General features: G+C 47.6%; 2 protein-coding genes across 2 annotated transcripts; both read right to left on the reverse strand.

Annotated features, from left to right (window-relative positions):
• Window positions 1-1,014: 1,014 nt before the first annotated feature.
• LOC142771588 (uncharacterized) lies at window positions 1,015-6,684 on the reverse strand. Its single transcript, XM_075873274.1, has 2 exons — window positions 3,105-6,684; window positions 1,015-2,004 (listed from the first exon to the last, which is right to left on the reverse strand). The coding sequence occupies exons 1-2, from the start codon at window positions 4,349-4,351 to the stop codon at window positions 1,038-1,040; spliced, it is 2,214 nt and encodes a 737-aa protein (XP_075729389.1). The 5' UTR covers window positions 4,352-6,684; the 3' UTR covers window positions 1,015-1,037.
• A 1,238-nt stretch (window positions 6,685-7,922) lies between these two features.
• Window positions 7,923-16,212, reverse strand: LOC119163584 (uncharacterized). Its single transcript, XM_037415612.2, has 2 exons — window positions 14,567-16,212; window positions 7,923-11,602 (listed from the first exon to the last, which is right to left on the reverse strand). The coding sequence occupies exons 1-2, from the start codon at window positions 15,826-15,828 to the stop codon at window positions 10,615-10,617; spliced, it is 2,250 nt and encodes a 749-aa protein (XP_037271509.2). The 5' UTR covers window positions 15,829-16,212; the 3' UTR covers window positions 7,923-10,614.
• Window positions 16,213-16,568: the final 356 nt, after the last annotated feature.

The following is a 16,568-nucleotide window of genomic DNA, read 5'->3' on the forward strand; positions in this document are numbered from 1 at the left end:
TACCGCGGAATCGAAGTTTCATGCCACATGGATCTTTACACAAGCACGGTGATCAGCAGCTGCGTAGCGAGAAAGGTTTTTCTAGAGTTACTTATATGCTACCTTTAGGTAGCATATGCAGTAACTTTAGGTTTTTTGAGGAGGCGGAGAGGGAGTTGAGGTCACCTATGCAGCCACGCTTTAGGCACGGTCGTGCAAGCACACGTAAAATAAAAAATGGGGAAGCTTGTCAGTGCAAGGCACGCTGCCATTGGTAGGCTCGTGGTGCCCGGATGGAACGGGACAACCGAAAAAACGGCAAGAAAGAATGTTGAATGGAAAGGTAGTTCGATATCAGAGAAAAAAGTAATCCACTTAAGTTGCTTCAACACTTAATATAAGGATGAAAAAAAAAACAAAGGAATGATTGTTGAGTCAAATTAGGTGGGAAATTTGCCCTTCTGAAAGAAGAGTGAGACCACTCGGCTATCACTGTCAGCAGACTAGTCACAACTAGCTATAATGAAGTTTAAACCGGGCCTCAATGTCGTGTACCTTCGTTCTGAATAGGAAGGGGAACTTCATTGAGGAGGCCACTTCTTTGTGAGGCAACACTGAATGTATTCAATAAACAATTGGCCCAGAAAAGCAATAACAACATTAAATGCTGTCATTAACGGTTGAGTAGTATCTATGGCACAAATTAAAACGAAGTAGGTGGGACAGAAATCACCCATTTTGTCAGTGGGATTTGAACTCGGCACTTTCCAACTGAAGTACAGTAATAACATAAGCTGAAATGAACTAAAGCAGTGGAAAAATCATCCGTCGTCAGTCAAATCCGAATCGACAAACTGCAAAGGTTGTGGGTTCGGGTCTCACTAAAGGAATAAGTTGATTTTCCACCTGTGAAATTCATTTTATTTAAAGCCATAATTACTATGCTACAGTTAAAAACTACGTTCCCTACGCCTCTCGTGGCTTGTCCGTTGGATTTACTTGGTTCTTGTAGGTACGAACACAACACAGGGATGATGCCAGTAAATCGCGAGCGTGTATTATGGTTTCTCAATGTTATCAGCTGCTAAGACATCTGAAAGCTTCAGATACTGAGCGATGGCAACACGGCAGTAATGATTCAAGGAATCGAACTGCTTGGTCAAGCCAGGGTGACAAACGATGTTTTCCTTGACGATGCCAGCTAGCCGGAAGAAGTTATTCTGGACAAAACACTTGGCGGACAGTATGGCCGTTTCGATCTTGCTCTCGGTGTGCTTGGTCACGTTCATCATGTGTGGAACAAGCGATGCTTTTCCACAGACGTCATCGAACGCCCTGGCTGCCTCTTCGTCGAGCTTCTCGCGCGTGACGAATCGTGCAGCCATGTTCAGGAGACCAACGTTCCGACTGGTGGCGCGAAACACGCGAAATGAGACTTTGTTTGTGAATGGGTAACGGGCCAGCCTGAATTCAACGACAGAGTGGTTTTTAATCAGGGCGCGTGAAATTATGGCAAGGCGCTTGCTGGGCAGGTGAGAGATGTCCAAATTCAGGCTCACAATTGTGGTGTTTTTCAAGAGCATCGAAGCAATACAGTTGGCCGACCTCCGGGTTACCTCAGGGCCACTGAAGCGCACTTTAGTCACAGTGTTGTTTTCATAGAGAGCTTGGGCTACTTCGCCAAAAAGGCCACGGTCAGATTCGCCGGAGGCGACACGGATAGCAAGATTTTGGATTGTCTTGTTCGTGGAGAGCACAGAGCACATTGCAGCAATGACTTCTCGATGCACTTCAGTTGCAACAGAGAGTCGTACACTTTTCACGTGCTTGTTTGTGGCAAGCTTTTCAAGCACTGCGCAGACGTTACTTTTGATAAGCTCGAAGTGACAGATTAGGTGAAGCTCGGTTGGAGACTCAGAAGGATTTGCCACAGCTGCAGACAGCAGCAGAAAATCTGGCTCAGTCCAGATCATCTGGATCCGGCTGTAGGCTTTGTCTTTGGCCATTTGAAAGGCTAAGGTCAATCTGCATTGAAAAGTAATGTCAAGACATTTTTTCACAGGTTACAAGTCCTAGTACTTAGCTGCTACGGTGTATATGCCAACACTCACTTGTACAGTGGTATTTCAAATGCGATTCTTTGACCACATGGCTGCTGGCACCTTTCATGTCATGAGGAGCTCTCATTTTGAGAAGTTTACAGCACAGACAACGGGCAGTTTTGCACTCGTCATGTACGCTGAACTTTTGGTTGTGGTGGAGATATATCAGCATAGGATTCACGACTGTGATTAGCTCATTTCTGCTGCTGGCACAAAGAAGTCAATAGCAGTTATGAAATTTGAACCGAATTGGGCATACTTCCAGTGAAAACTACCCTGTACGTGGGAGCCCTAATTTAGAAGGAGTGTGCCCAATGGCCTTGACATTGCTAAAATACCGAACATGTGCAAATAACTGTTTGTACAAGCTACAACTGGCCAATAGCATCTTCTAACATGTGGTTTCAAATGCTGTGGTACGAAATGTCCTCTTTGTGAAAATATTTCAGCTCTGCCAGTAGAACATACGAGAACGTGTTGTTGGCCTAGTTGGCTCATACGGGGAGAAATACAACTCCAGCTAGCTGAAGAAACAATGACAATGGGAAAGACAACTCTTTCCTCCTTTTCTTGTATTTACTTGCACTGTGTTGTTACCTTTATCCATAGAACAGTATATGCAATTTTCTAGTGCTTTAGAAAGAGTGGAAGCAGTTCCCATCGTCCTTCGCCACATTAGCCTTTTGCGGTCCGTTTAGTGGCGCCTGAAAACGCAATACGGTGGCAGCAGTGTGTGGTTGGGCACTGCTGAGCTAGTTTTTTTTTTGTGTGTTTCATTCACACATACGTTTTCTCACAGCATTATACGCCATCTGCAAAAAGTTTTTTTTTTACTTGCGCTTTGAGTCATTTAATTTAAGGCTACAATGTGGAGAAATATTTTGAACAGCAAAGCGTTAAATAGGAATGGAAGTAAAATACTTAGGGAGTGTAGTGTATTTCTGTGAACCGCATGCATGATAAGGTGTGTTTTGCGTGTGCATAGTACATAACTGCTCAATGAATAAAAAAAAAATCTGGTACCTTTCCTGCTCCGAACCTTCGACGTAGCCGAATTCCACACTTTTCAAGGTTTTGTTTTTGCGCAGCATCGTGGAAAACACCTTGACCGCACTGACGTCGATGCTGTTTCTCGTCAGACATATTGTTTCGAGAGAACGATTTGCCTCCAGCCCACGGGCAAGTGTCCGCACTGAGTCGTTGTCAAGGTGGGCATGATCGAGTATCAACTTCTTCAGCCCGGTGTTTTTTTCCAGGGCTGTCGCGAGGGAGTCTGCAGTGCCAGCGTAGATGTTGCAACCGTTCAGGTCCAGGCACTGCAGTGTCGAGTTAACGGTGAGTGCTTCAAAGAGAACTTCCAGCCTTCCCCCGCACTGGCAAACGTGAAGTTGTATGAGGGACGTGTTTACCTTGAGGGCCTCCGACAGGGCGTAAAGGCTGACATTGTTGCCTAGGCTCTCGTTGAGCGCCAGTTTTGCCAACGACTTTGACGTGCGCAGCAGCTTCGCGAGGTAGGCCACGTTTCTTGTTGACAGGCTGTTCTCAACTATGGAGAGCTCGCTGAGAAAGCGACAGCACTGCAACGCCCGCAGCAGGCTGTTCATGGTGTCGCGCAACATGCTGTTGTCAGCGAGGGTCAACGCAGTCAGCTGGCACGCGTTTCGTACCAGCAGGTTGGTGAGAAAAAGCGACATGGACCGCCTGACGGGCAGGCAGCAGAAGGTGATGCTCTTCAGGTGTCGGAGACCCTCCAGCGCTTCCGAGAGCTCTTCCCCGCAGAAGATGCTGGTTCCGCGCCAACCGTAGAGCTCGAGGTGCTGGAGGTTAGCGCTATGGCATAGCGTCATCGCCACGTTGTAGTTCAGTCTACATAAAAACCACATCATTTCGCCGTCCAGCTTGATGTGCTGCACGCAGCGGTGTACCTTCGGCAGCTGGCGGATGACGTAGACGGCGGTGCGCACGTCGTCTTCAGAGTAGTACAGACGCCGCGTGGTGCTCGTCGAGAGGATGGCCAGGCTGCCCGGCATGGTTTCGACCAGTTCGAGGCTGCCCGGGTGCAGCACCTTGTTCCATCGGTCCAGGTCCCGACGCAGCCAGCAGTCCCGGTGCCGGGGCCTGTACTGGCAGGCTCGCTCGAAGCTCAGACCGCGTTTCGTGAGGCGGGCCATTACGTCATCGATACAGTAGAAGGAGATGCTCTCGCTATCGCTGGCGTACGGGTCTTCCGATGGGAGGGCCTCGACCCCGGTTGCGTCTTCGGTTGTCATGGCGTCGTGCAGAGTTTGTTCGGTCGCCCGAGACCCGCTCGCTGTCGATGTTCACAGGTCAGTAGCTGTGCAACGGCACTGACTGCAAGAGCCACCCGTGATTGGGTCAATATGGCTGCCACGCGCCCGTGGGATGTCTCGTTTCACATGCTCCTCGCGATCCGCAGGGAAACCAACAACGAGAAAGTTGCGATCGTACAATGTGCACCATTGTGCGCCTACCCAACGGGCGTCTTCACGCTTCTTTGAAGGCCTCACAACGTGTTCGTGCGCCAATATATATTTAGCCAGATTTCGAGAAATAAGAATAAAATATTTGCGACCTAAAATTTAATTCCGGTGCTCTACAGCACAGAAAACAGACAACGTACGGAACCCAAGCGATGGCAACGAGTGCTGAGGTACCTAATCCCAATAACTTATAAAGGCCATTTTGAAATTATGAACGAATTATTTTATGTAGCAAGGCACCGTTCATTTCATGGCCGATACCCCATGGTGGGTTGCGCCAAGATAAAGGGGCAATTAATTTATCCTGCCACCTGGTTCTTGGCCGATGCCACTTCATGGACGAGCCAGAAGTACGAGAAACATCATCATCATGTAGCAACATTTTGTAGTTATATATAGGCTAGACATTTTCTTGGCGAACGCCCCAGAGTGGGTATGTGCCAGAGATTGACAGGCAACAAACAAGCAAGCTCAACTCGCCACTTTAACCTAAAATCCAATTTTTGTGTCAAATCAAGAATGACCATGCTCGAGCCATGTGCATTTAGGAATCACTCGCGTCGGGGAGTGCCAGATCGTCAATGCTTTCTGTTTGAGAAAAGGGATATGTCGGTAGAAGCCTCTGTCTGATACTTGAGTGCACATATCATTGAGGTTTTCGTGGTCGACTGTACATACGCTTCCAATGAGTGCTAACTTTCGCGGTCGACTGTACATACGCTTCCAATGAGTCCGCTCAGTGGTCAACTGCACATATGCTTCCAATGAGTCTGCTAACTTTCGTGGTCAACTGTACATTGGCTTCCAATGAGTCTGCTAACTTTCGCGGTCGACTGTACATACGCTTCCAATGAGTACGCTCAGTGGTCAACTGCACATACGCTTCCATTGAGTCCGCTAACTTTTGTGGTCGACTGTACTTACGCTTCCAATGAGTCCGCTAACTTTCGTGGTCGACTGTACATACGCTTCCAAGGGGTCCGCTAACTTTCGTGGTCGACTGACTGTGCATACGCTTCCAATGAGTGCTAACTTTCGTGGTCGACTGTACATACGCTTCCAATGAGTCCGCTCAGTGGTCGACTGCACATACGCTTCCAATGAGTCTGCTAACTTTCGTGGTCAACTGTACATTGGCTTCCAATGAGTCTGCTAACTTTCGCGGTCGACTGTACATACGCTTCCAATGAGTCCGCTCAGTGGTCAATTGCACATACACTTCCATTGAGTCCGCTAACTTTTGTGGTCGACTGTACTTACGCTTCCAATGAGTCCGCTAACTTTCGTGGTCGACTGTACATACGCTTCCAAGGGGTCCGCTAACTTTCGTGGTCGACTGACTGTACATACGCTTCCAATGAGTGCTAACTTTCGTGGTCGACTATACATACGCTTCCAATGAGTCCGCTCAGTGGTCGACTGCACATACGCTTCCAATGAGTCTGCTAACGTTCGTGGTCAACTGTACATTGGCTTCCAATGAGTCTGCTAACTTTCGCGGTCGACTGTATATACGCTTCCAATGAGTCCGCTCAGTGGTCAACTGCACATACGCTTCCATTGAGTCCGCTAACTTTTGTGGTCGACTGTACTTACGCTTCCAATGAGTTCGCTAACTTTCGTGGTCGACTGTACATACGCTTCCAAGGAGTCCGCTAACTTTTGTGGTCGACTGTACATACGCTTCCAATGAGTGCTAACTTTCGTGGTCGACTGTACATACGCTTCCAATGAGTCCGCTCAGTGGTCGACTGCACATACGCTTCCAATGAGTCCGCTAACTTTCGCGGTCGACTGTAAATACGCTTCCAATGAGTCCGCTCAGTGGTCAACTGCACATACGCTTCCAATGAGTCCGCTAACTTTTGTGGTCGACTGTACATACGCTTCCAATGAGTCCGCTCAGTGGTTGACTGCACATACGCTTCCAATGGGTCCGCTAACTTTCGTGGTCAACTGTACATTGGCTTCCAATGAGTCTGCTAACTTTCGCGGTCGACTGTACATACGCTTCCAATGAGTCCGCTCAGTGGTCAACTGCACATACGCTTCCAATGAGTCCGCTAACTTTTGTGGTCGACTGTACTTGCGCTTCCAATGAGTCCGCTAACTTTCGTGGTCGACTGTACATACGCTTCCAAGGAGTCCGCTAACTTTTGTGGTCGACTGTACATACGCTTCCAATGAGTGCTAACTTTCGTGGTCGACTGTACATACGCTTCCAATGAGTCCGCTCAGTGGTCGACTGCACATACGCTTCCAATGAGTCCGCTAACTTTCGGGGTCGACTGTAAATACGCTTCCAATGAGTCCGCTCAGTGGTCAACTGCACATACGCTTCCAATGAGTCCGCTAACTTTTGTGGTCGACTGTACATACGCTTCCAATGAGTCCGCTCAGTGGTTGACTGCACATACGCTTCCAATGGGTCCGCTAACTTTCGTGGTCAACTGTACATTGGCTTCCAATGAGTCTGCTAACTTTCGCGGTCGACTGTACATACGCTTCCAATGAGTCCGCTCAGTGGTCAACTGCACATACGCTTCCAATGAGTCCGCTAACTTTTGTGGTCGACTGTACTTGCGCTTCCAATGAGTCCGCTAACTTTCGTGGTCGACTGTACATACGCTTCCAATGAGTCCACTAACTTTCGTGGTCGACTGTACATACGCTGCCAATGAGTCAGCTAACTTTCGTGGTCGACTGTACATACGCTTCCAAGGAGTCCGCTGACTTTCGTGGTCGACTGTACATAAGCTTCCAATGAGTGCTAACTTTCGCGGTTGACTGTACATACGCTTCCAATGAGTCGGCTCAGTGGTCGACTGCACATACGCTTCCAATGAGTCCGCTAACTTTCGTGGTTGACTGTACATACGCTTCCAAGGAGTCCGCTAACTTTCGTGGTCGGCTGTACATACGCTTCCAATGAGTCCGCTAACTTTCGCGGTCGACTGCACATACGCTTCCAATGAATCCGCTAACTTTCGTGGTCGACTAGACATACGCTTCCAATGAGTCCGCTAACTTTCGTGCTCGACTGTACATACGCTTCCAATGAGTCCGCTAACTTTCGTGGTCGACTGTACATATGCTTTGTATGAGTCCACTAACTTTCGTGGTCGACTGTACATACGCTTCTAATGAGTCCGCTAACTTTCGTGGTCGACTGTACATACGCCTCCAAAGAGCATGCGCTCGGGCGTGAACCATGCAATGCGCAGACTTTACGAATTCCAGCCCCTGTCTGTTGAACAAATAATGGTTGCACGGCATGGCCAAGGCGCTCAAACAAATGATGCGGAAAGGTCACAGTTGACACAAAATAAAGGCAAGGGAATTCACATAGACACAGTATTTATTCTATTTTCACATAGGCACACAACGAGAGACTACAATACGTGAAGGTGGGTCGCGCCAGTTTAACAAGGGTCAACCAACCAACCAACATTTACTGTATGCATGCGCACATTTACACGGAGCTGTTTGATCTCCACCCCTTCGAAAAATGAAATCCTGGCAATGCCCTATACTACCAGCAGTTGAAATGTTTGCATGCACGTATTTACAGGAAGATTCTATCTCCACCCCTTCAAAAATTTAATCCTCGCAATGCTCTACTACCAGCAATTCGCTGACAAACAAAATGAAATGCAAGTAAAAATAACGCTTCATACAAGTGATAATTGAGTATAGCTCCACATGAATCTTAGTTCCCTTCTTGGAGATATCACAGAATAAACATGGAATGAAAGTTCATGGCAAAATGAGGGCAAGGTCACAGTTATGCACTCAGCTGTATGGTAAATTATAACACACCAGATTGAAATATATTAAAATGAAACAGGCAGTAGACATGTATATAAAAGGCAGGTCAATTTTTTTACTGGTTTTGCAGACTAGCAGGTGATGAACGCCTTTCATAAACTATTGTGAATGCAGTGTGGTATCAGAGCTAGCTAAAAAGCTCCCATAAAGTCCAGAAATTAGTCGTAATTCAGCACACAGTGTGTTGAAAAGCGAGCAAAATAGTTGGCAGTGCTCAATTGGCATGTGGTTCCTGTCGCTAGGAGTTTATATCATAGCAAAGGTGGCCGCGCACTTTTGAGGCACATGAGGAGGAACTTGTCCTTTTTTGTGTGTGTTTTTGGCATGTAAAACCCCAGAAATCCTGAATTTAAGTGTTTGACTAGAGCGGAAGATCGTAGAAAAGAAATTACATCATGTAGTTAGTTGTTACGGCTTATGTGTACCTCATCTCCCTATGCTACCTTGACACTACCCTTACTTGTGTTGGGAAAGGGCAGATGTTTCCCCATTGGGCTTAGTGAACTGTGTCGGCAGTCTAATTGCAGAACTGAAGCCGTATTCTGAGACCATCACTAATGGAGATATCGCCATAACGCTTGCAATGCACACTGACTGGCTGATTGAGGAAAGGTGGGCAATAGACAGTTTGCAAAATAGCTACTGCAAAGGCACACTCATGATTGTTTTCCCCATGAACAGCCTTGACTACAAGCTGCAAGGAAAACCATTTTTTCCATTCACAGTTATTCCGTGCCTTTCCCCCTTCCTCTCTGTACAGAAGGCAATGTACAATGACGTTTGAAATTTCTGCCGCACTGCTTGGAAAGCCTTGGGAGCTGCTGGGACACATTCACAGGAATGGAGAGGAGTGAACCCTCTCAAAGCAAGAACAGCAGTCTGAGAACAAGAGGTTTTGTGTGTAAAACATTTTTGCGGGAAAGCCAACTTACAGATGTCTGCAAGGCATATGCTAGGAGGCACTCAAGATTTTGCAAAAGTGTCAATTACTAGTTGCTTCAATCGCTTGAAGAGTGACGGCCTACGCCATGCAAAGCAATCACTGTTGCTGAAATCTTATCTCAGAACATCGGCCGTCCTTCAGGGCCTCTTTAGATCCCCTGCAAGGGCTTTACTCAGTCTCATTTGAGATTCAAGACATCATGCGCATAATTTTATGATTATGGCAACAAAGCATGCTGTCTGTTGCAAAATTGCCCAAGTCCACAGCTCTCTGTCGTTGTACTGCTACGATTTCTGTCAGCTGGCAGAGCCTACAGACAGTGCATTTCAGTGCTGCTAGAGCCCATCAAAAAAAGAGTGCTGGTGTTTTACGCGACAAAACCTCAATATAATTATTAGGTAAACTATAGTGGGGGTCCAAGTAACTTTTACCACCTGGAATTTTTTTAACATACAGCTATACATGCACCTACATGGCTCCCTTTTACGAATGTCGCCCCCTCACAAATATGGCCACCTTGGGAACCAAAGCCGCATCTTTGAGAAGGCTGCACAACACGTAAGCTAGCACGCTTTGCCATGAAACTTAGCTACCTTGCCACAGTAATCACAATTTTCACAGCGACACAACGTCCTTAATGGCGCGTTAAGCGTAGTTTCCTGACACGAAAAAAGCAGGGCAGGGTTGTTGTACTGCACTTTACAACTGCATAAGCAACACCAAACTCTTTAAGTGACTACCAAAATGCACAGCCATTTCACTTTATTTGACTAATCACTTGTAGCAATTACTGATGACTAGACAGACAGCTGAAAGTAACATGTCCTACATATGTGCAGTCAGTTCTCAATCACCTTTACATGGAACAGATGATTCACTCAGATACACTGCACCACATATTTCACAAGTATAAGTGACTTCGGTTTCTCTTAGCTGGCAAAGCCCACAACTTTTAGAGGAATGAAGGCCACCTGCTAGGTACCATGACGCTGACTTTCAAGAGAAAGCTACTGTGGCATTATATTACAACAATGGCAGCACAATTAACAATGCTACCAAAAGCAAAGCTACCATTTGGTATATATAGAAAAGCACCGTCAAAGAGACGACTTGCAATGCGTATGGCACCTCCTTATTTACCAAGTGTCAAGGCAATCTTATTGTAAGTTAGTGCCAGCAATAAGTACATCATAAGATAGTTAGCAGTAATACGAGCTTGTTTCCGCACAATGCATGAATAAACACGTGAAGCACCAGCAAATTAAATGTGTTTATTACGGAGTCTAACAGGGCTGTCGTCTGCTACAAGAACAACATCTGACAGTTTCAGATACTGAGTAATAGCGCACAGGCAGTCACTATGGAGCCTGTCAATCTGTGTGCCCGTGCCGGGGTGGCACTCCAGCTTTCCCTTCACAACGCCAGTGAGTTCGAAGTAGTGTTCCTGAATGTAAACTTTTGCCGACTTGACGGCCCACCTTGCCCTCTCTTCGGTCTTCTCTGTCACCTTCATCACATACGGAACAAACGACGCATTGTCACTTAGAAGCTCGAACGTCTCGGCGGCTTGTCTGTTCAGCCTCCGGCACGTAAGCAAGCTCACCGCTAGGTTCAGAAGACTGATGTTTCGTCGGAGCGTACTGAAGACGCGGAAAGAGACGTGGTTTGGATGCGGCAGGCAGGTTAGCGTGAAGTGCACGACAGAGTGGTTCTTCAACAAGCCGCGCGAAATAATGGCGAGGCGCTTGGTAGGCGTATACTGAGAAAGTCCCAGCTCCAGCCTGGTGACTGCCGTGTTCTTGGACAGCATGTAGGCGATGGACTTGAGTGATCTCAAGCTTATATGGGAGCTCTTGAAGCATACCCGAGTAACCGTGCGGTTTGTTGCGAGTGCCTTGGCGACCTTGCCAAACAGCCCTTGGTCAGAAGCGTCTATGCTTATGCCGACTTCGAGATCCTGGACCGTTCGATTGGACGCGAGTGCAGAGCACAAGGCAGTGGCTATTCGTCTGCGGTCCACCGTTGTCTCTATTTTTACAGTTTTCACGTGGCCATTTGTGGCGAGGTTTTCGAGCAGTGCACAAATGCTGTCTTCGGAGAGATCGTTCGCGTCCATGAGGTGGAGCTCTGTTGGAGACTCGGAAGCAAGCGCCAGGGCTGCAGACAGTGGGGGAAGGTCTGGCTCGGCCCAGGGCATCTGGATGCGGCTGTAGCCTTTGTCTTGGGCCATTTGAAAGGACAGGGTTAATCTGCATTGAAAAGCCCAGAGTTGATAGTTGTGCAAAGGTTTAAAAGATTTTTCCACAATATGCACTGATACCCATGCGTGTAGGAACTGCTGCATTACAATTCTAGCCACAAATTTTGAGGTCTTTCCAAAACCATGAACAGGTTGTTTAGTAGAGGCTGTTACTAGTTTGATAGGACCACTTTCTGGCCCAAATGGGATTTGCTACATGATGCATTTTGCTACAAGTTACCACTTGGATAAAAAAAAACAAAAAAAAAACCAGATGAATGACGGCACTTCTAAGTGATTAGTTGGAATTGCTGCCTGTGTCGTTGTATGCCTTTTTTTTTTGTGCGTGTTAAAGGGGCACTGACACAAATTTCATGGCCGAGATAGCCTGTGGGGTCGATTCCCAAGAACATTCGTATATCATCTGCAAAGTATCAACAGCAAATATAGCTGGGAAAGTATTTTGAAATAATTTTGAAGTTTGCGTGAGCCCTCGACTCCATCGCGCCATTAACACCATCAAAGGGGACCCCGAGGTGACTCCTACTTCCCACACGTCACCGCGCTGCAGTCAACAAAACAAGTTCTGTTGACGCCCTAGCCGCCATTTTTTTTTTTTTGCCACGTTTGTTCCCGCAGTCTATACTTTCCGTTTTGGCAGCTGGTTGCGATTGCGTGGCCGTGGGGCACGCTTTGAAAGATCCGTGTTTGGCGACATTGCAGTAGCATTTCCTATTCCAAAGTAATTCATCATGCGTACCGTGCGGAAGCGTGTCATAGTTCTGTGTGGTGACGTGGTCAAGATCTGCACACGCTAGATGGCGACAGTTGCACCCAGTTTTCGGAGCTCTCTCAAACCGAAACTGATCGATAAAGAAAATCTTGTAGTTAATTATCTGTCGCGTGCTGCAGCAAACGATGTGTCGTGTAATGACTAACAGGCCCCAGCAACACATTGCAGCAGAAAAATGTGAGGCCAAAGTTTTTGTGTCAGTACCCCTTTAACTTGTGGAAAGATACAGTTCAAAACAGCTAGGCCTCATTATGAATACAACTCTACGTAGACATCTATCCAAAACATGTACCAAGGACATCCACTGGCCACAGTAAGCATATTAGGAAAAATTATCGAGCTAGTTGCTGAAGGTATAGGATTTCTGCTTCCTGGACATGCATTCTTTTTCCCTCTGTCAGGAAAGGAGAGCAAGCTGGCAAAGGCTGAACTTGGTTGCCACACTATGAATCAAACAATGTATTTATTCTTCGTAAATTCGCCGTACCTGCTTGTTAAGGCAAGGCTTGTTTTAGCTATCGAATTGTGAGAAAGGAAATCCTAAGGTGGCTTTCAAAAATTGAGAAGTTTATGACCAAGTCCCACATTTTACATTTGCGACTGAGAGTGATTGTGATCGAGCTTAGTGGTTCTGATTCGTTCACTCCTGCAGCACGTGCAAAGGAGGCTATTAAAGTTTAGAGATTTGCTGCTGAATGAGCTCCTCGATCACGACTAAAAGCGCACTGTGCTGTCGCGTTTTACTCCGGGTTAGCAGAATAAGTGTCCCCAGGCAGTTTTAGATGACGCTTAACCCCTATGTATGCTTCAGTCCCCTATATGTAATGTACTTGTGTAAAACATTCAATCAAGCAAAATTTTGGACTCAATTTGTTTAGCTTTGGCAACGCAAGTTATGGCATTACTCACTGTTCTCGAATGTTGGAGTAGTTGCATTCTACCACGTTCAACAACCTTGAAACGAAGTTACCTTAAAGTGTCTTAAAGGGATCGACAACCCGTATTTAGGGTAGCTGTTTACTTTAGTGCAACGGACAGCTTACTGCTTAGTGTCTAGTCATAAAATGGCAATGTGGAAAATTCTGTGAAATATTTATAATTGAACTTTTTCAACTTGTAACGACTGTGTGAGACACAACACATGCTACAAGCAGTGCCGCGAGGTGAGCGTGACAGGGGTTCGTGTTCGTGCACGGTGGTTTGCTGCAAATGCGTGCATTCCATAAACATGCTCCACTGCATGATAAGTGGTGCTAATGTTGCCACAATGGTGGCGCTGTTGCTCAGTGTGAACTTTTTAGCAGCACGGCATAGAGCAGGGATGGATAACAATACACTTAATCTAATTCCAAGCACAAATTATGGTGCATATACAAGGATCAGATTACATACAGTGGTCAACTCTGATGCCTAGAATGATGCAGCGTTGTGCTCGGAAATGCACAAGCTACATTGGCAGTAATAAATACGCCACATCTGAGCAAGCGTGGCACCAATGCAGTGCAATTTTAACTTCACCATGAGGAATGCGACTATCGCTTTGGCTATTGAAAGCACTATGAACAGACGGTGCAGAAACAAAAAACACGAAGAAGCTAACATTTGTCGGTATATGATAGCGCAAACTGAAAATAAGTTCACAGTATAAAATTTGGTGCCAATTGAGGCAGTCACAGTTTTCTTTCACGTTATAGTGTTGACAGCACGTCTAAATGCTTAAACAGTCATCATGGCCATGGTGATAGACAAGGATGAAAATTGCAAGGCCGGCACATCATTGGCACCACGAATTCTGAGATGTGGAATGTTTGGAACTGCAGACGTAGCTCGTGCTGTGAGTGCAATACACCTGTCATTCTGGACGTGTGTTGACCACTGTAATGTAAGCTACACTGCAGCATCAAGGCTGTTCCACTCGGCCGTTCGACATACAGGTTTCTTGCAACTTTTGAATGTACTTTGAAGATATATTCCTCCTGAGATTGCGAAAAGGATGCCTGAATCTGACACTACAGCTTACAGTGTTTTCATTTTAACCATGATCTTATCACATGTCCTGGCCAACTGTCGGTTCCTTTAAGACTGACACGCATTCCTGCAAACCACAGCAGCCAAAACCGCGCACTTTATGCGTGCAGAGCTTTGAGCAAACCCGCACATCGGACAGGGAATTGTGTTCACCTCTCTTGCTCCGAGCCTTGTACTTCTGAAAACATCACACTCTTCAGCGTCTCGTTCTTGCACAGCATTCTGCAGAACGTGCTGACGGCGCCGGCCGAAACCGCGTTGTTCCTCAAGTCCAGCGTTTCGAGAACGCGGTTCGTTTCCAGACCGCGAGCGAGTGCTACTACGGCGTGGTTGTCGACGTGAGCACCGTTCAGTTCCAACTTATTCAGGTACACATTGTGCTTCAGGGCCGCCCCGAGCGCCTCCGCGTTGCTGCCGTAGATGTTGCAACCGTTCAGGTTCAAGTGCTTTAGCGCGACTCTGTTGTTCGCAAGCGCTTCGAAGAGGCACTCGAAGCGCGTCACGCATTGGTTAATGTGGAGCTCCAGAGGAATTATGCTGGTCTTGAGGGCCTCGGCGAATGGGTAAATGCTGGGGATGTTCCTCAGGCACCGGTCGAGCGTGAGATGGGTCAAGGCATACGAGAACCTCAGTAGCCTCGCTACAGAGTCCGCGTTCCCCTTGGTGAGGCTGTTCTCCACGATGGAAAGTTCTCGAAGAGCGCGACACCGCTGGAGCGCTCGCAGCAGACGGTTGGCGGTGTTCTGCGACATGCGATTGTCGGATAGCGTAACGGCCGTGAGGTGACCGGCGTTTCGTGTGAGCAGGTTCGCCAGGCATCGTGACATGGACGCCCTTATGGGCAAGGAGGCGAACTTGAAGCTCCTGAGACGCTCGAGGGCATCCAGTCCTTCGCAAAGTTCTTCTTCGCTGAAGGGCGTTTCGTGGCCTCCCACAAGCTCGAGCTGTTGGAGGTTGACGCTCCGGCCTAGGGCCAACGCCAGCGTGAACGCGGGTCGGTAGAACAGCACCATTCCTAGGCCTTCGAACGTTTCCAGGTTGATGCGCTGCACGCACCGATGCGCCTTCGGAAGCCAGCAGAAGACGTACGCGCCGTCGTACAGCTCGTCCTCGTCGCTGTACTCTCGCTGACAAGTCCGCGTCGAGAGGATCGCCAGCGCTCCCGGTTTGGTCTCTTCCAGTTCGAGGCTCACAGGGTGCAAGACTCGGCTCCACCTGTCCAGCTCGTGACGCAGCCAGCAGGACGCCGTGTTGTTCTTGTCGTCGTATTCGCAAGCTCGCTCGAAGTCAAGGCCTCGCTTAGTTAGCCGGGCCACGATTTGTTCGGGGTAAGACGGCGCGTTGTCGTTCGCGGCTGTGTCGGCTGTGTCACCCGACGCGAGTCCCTCGACCGCCTCACCTTTTTCAGCCGTCATGTTGTTGCGAAGCGCCGCTGTCCTGATCGTGGATTCACCCAACACACTTTGACACAACGACAGGCGCCCAAACTGTAGAAGCACAGAACAACTACCAGTTGGTAGAAGCTTGCGGCTGTTGGTCCGATCAGATCAGGTCCGTTCACAAGCGATCGGATAGGATTGGACACGCCCGCACTGGCGGCGTGACTGCTCTTGCGTTGATATTTCGTACGGTTCTGTCAGCTCTCCAGCTAACGGTTCTGTTGGCGAAAGTGCTAGCTCTCCAGCTAGCACTTTCGTGTGGTTGTGCAGTTGCGCCAGAGAACACCTACACTTGCGCTGCGATTGCACCACGGCTTGAAAAAAAAAAAAAAAGCAGCAAGGCAAAACGCCGAGTTTCGGTTTCGATTCTCCGCCACTGCTGGGTTCAACTACAGTGTACTAGAGTACACTCTAGTTCAACCATGGAAGGCTTTCGCTCTCCGCCCCACTCTACAATGTGATCACGACCATCACGAGATCGTGAACATGATATCCTCCCCTACGAACGTACGATAACATGAAATATAACAAGACAATTAGGTTATACACATCGTAAAAAAAGAAGGAGGAGGACTGCTTTGTGTTCTTATTTTGTTCATACTTTCTTCCTCCATGATCGTTTCCCTCTTATGACCTCCGAGATGAAAGGCCTCAGATCTCAAAGGCCACGCCTTGTGAGAGCAGGGCCCATAAAGTTGCATAGTTTCATACAATGT

This window comes from Rhipicephalus microplus, chromosome 9 (genome assembly GCF_043290135.1).
Source record: "Rhipicephalus microplus isolate Deutch F79 chromosome 9, USDA_Rmic, whole genome shotgun sequence".
Lineage (NCBI taxonomy): Eukaryota > Metazoa > Arthropoda > Arachnida > Ixodida > Ixodidae > Rhipicephalus > Rhipicephalus microplus.

Excerpts from the sequence above, each read along its gene's own strand:
- LOC142771588 (XM_075873274.1), bottom strand. The coding sequence starts at position 4,351 with ATGACAACCGAAGACGCAACCGGGGTCGAGGCCCTCCCATCGGAAGAC. Across the intron at positions 2,005-3,104 it reads GAAGGTTCGGAGCAGGAAAG|ATTGACCTTAGCCTTTCAAA; the intron begins GTACCAGATTTT and ends TTTTCAATGCAG.
- LOC119163584 (XM_037415612.2), bottom strand. The coding sequence starts at position 15,828 with ATGACGGCTGAAAAAGGTGAGGCGGTCGAGGGACTCGCGTCGGGTGAC. Across the intron at positions 11,603-14,566 it reads CAAGGCTCGGAGCAAGAGAG|ATTAACCCTGTCCTTTCAAA; the intron begins GTGAACACAATT and ends TTTTCAATGCAG.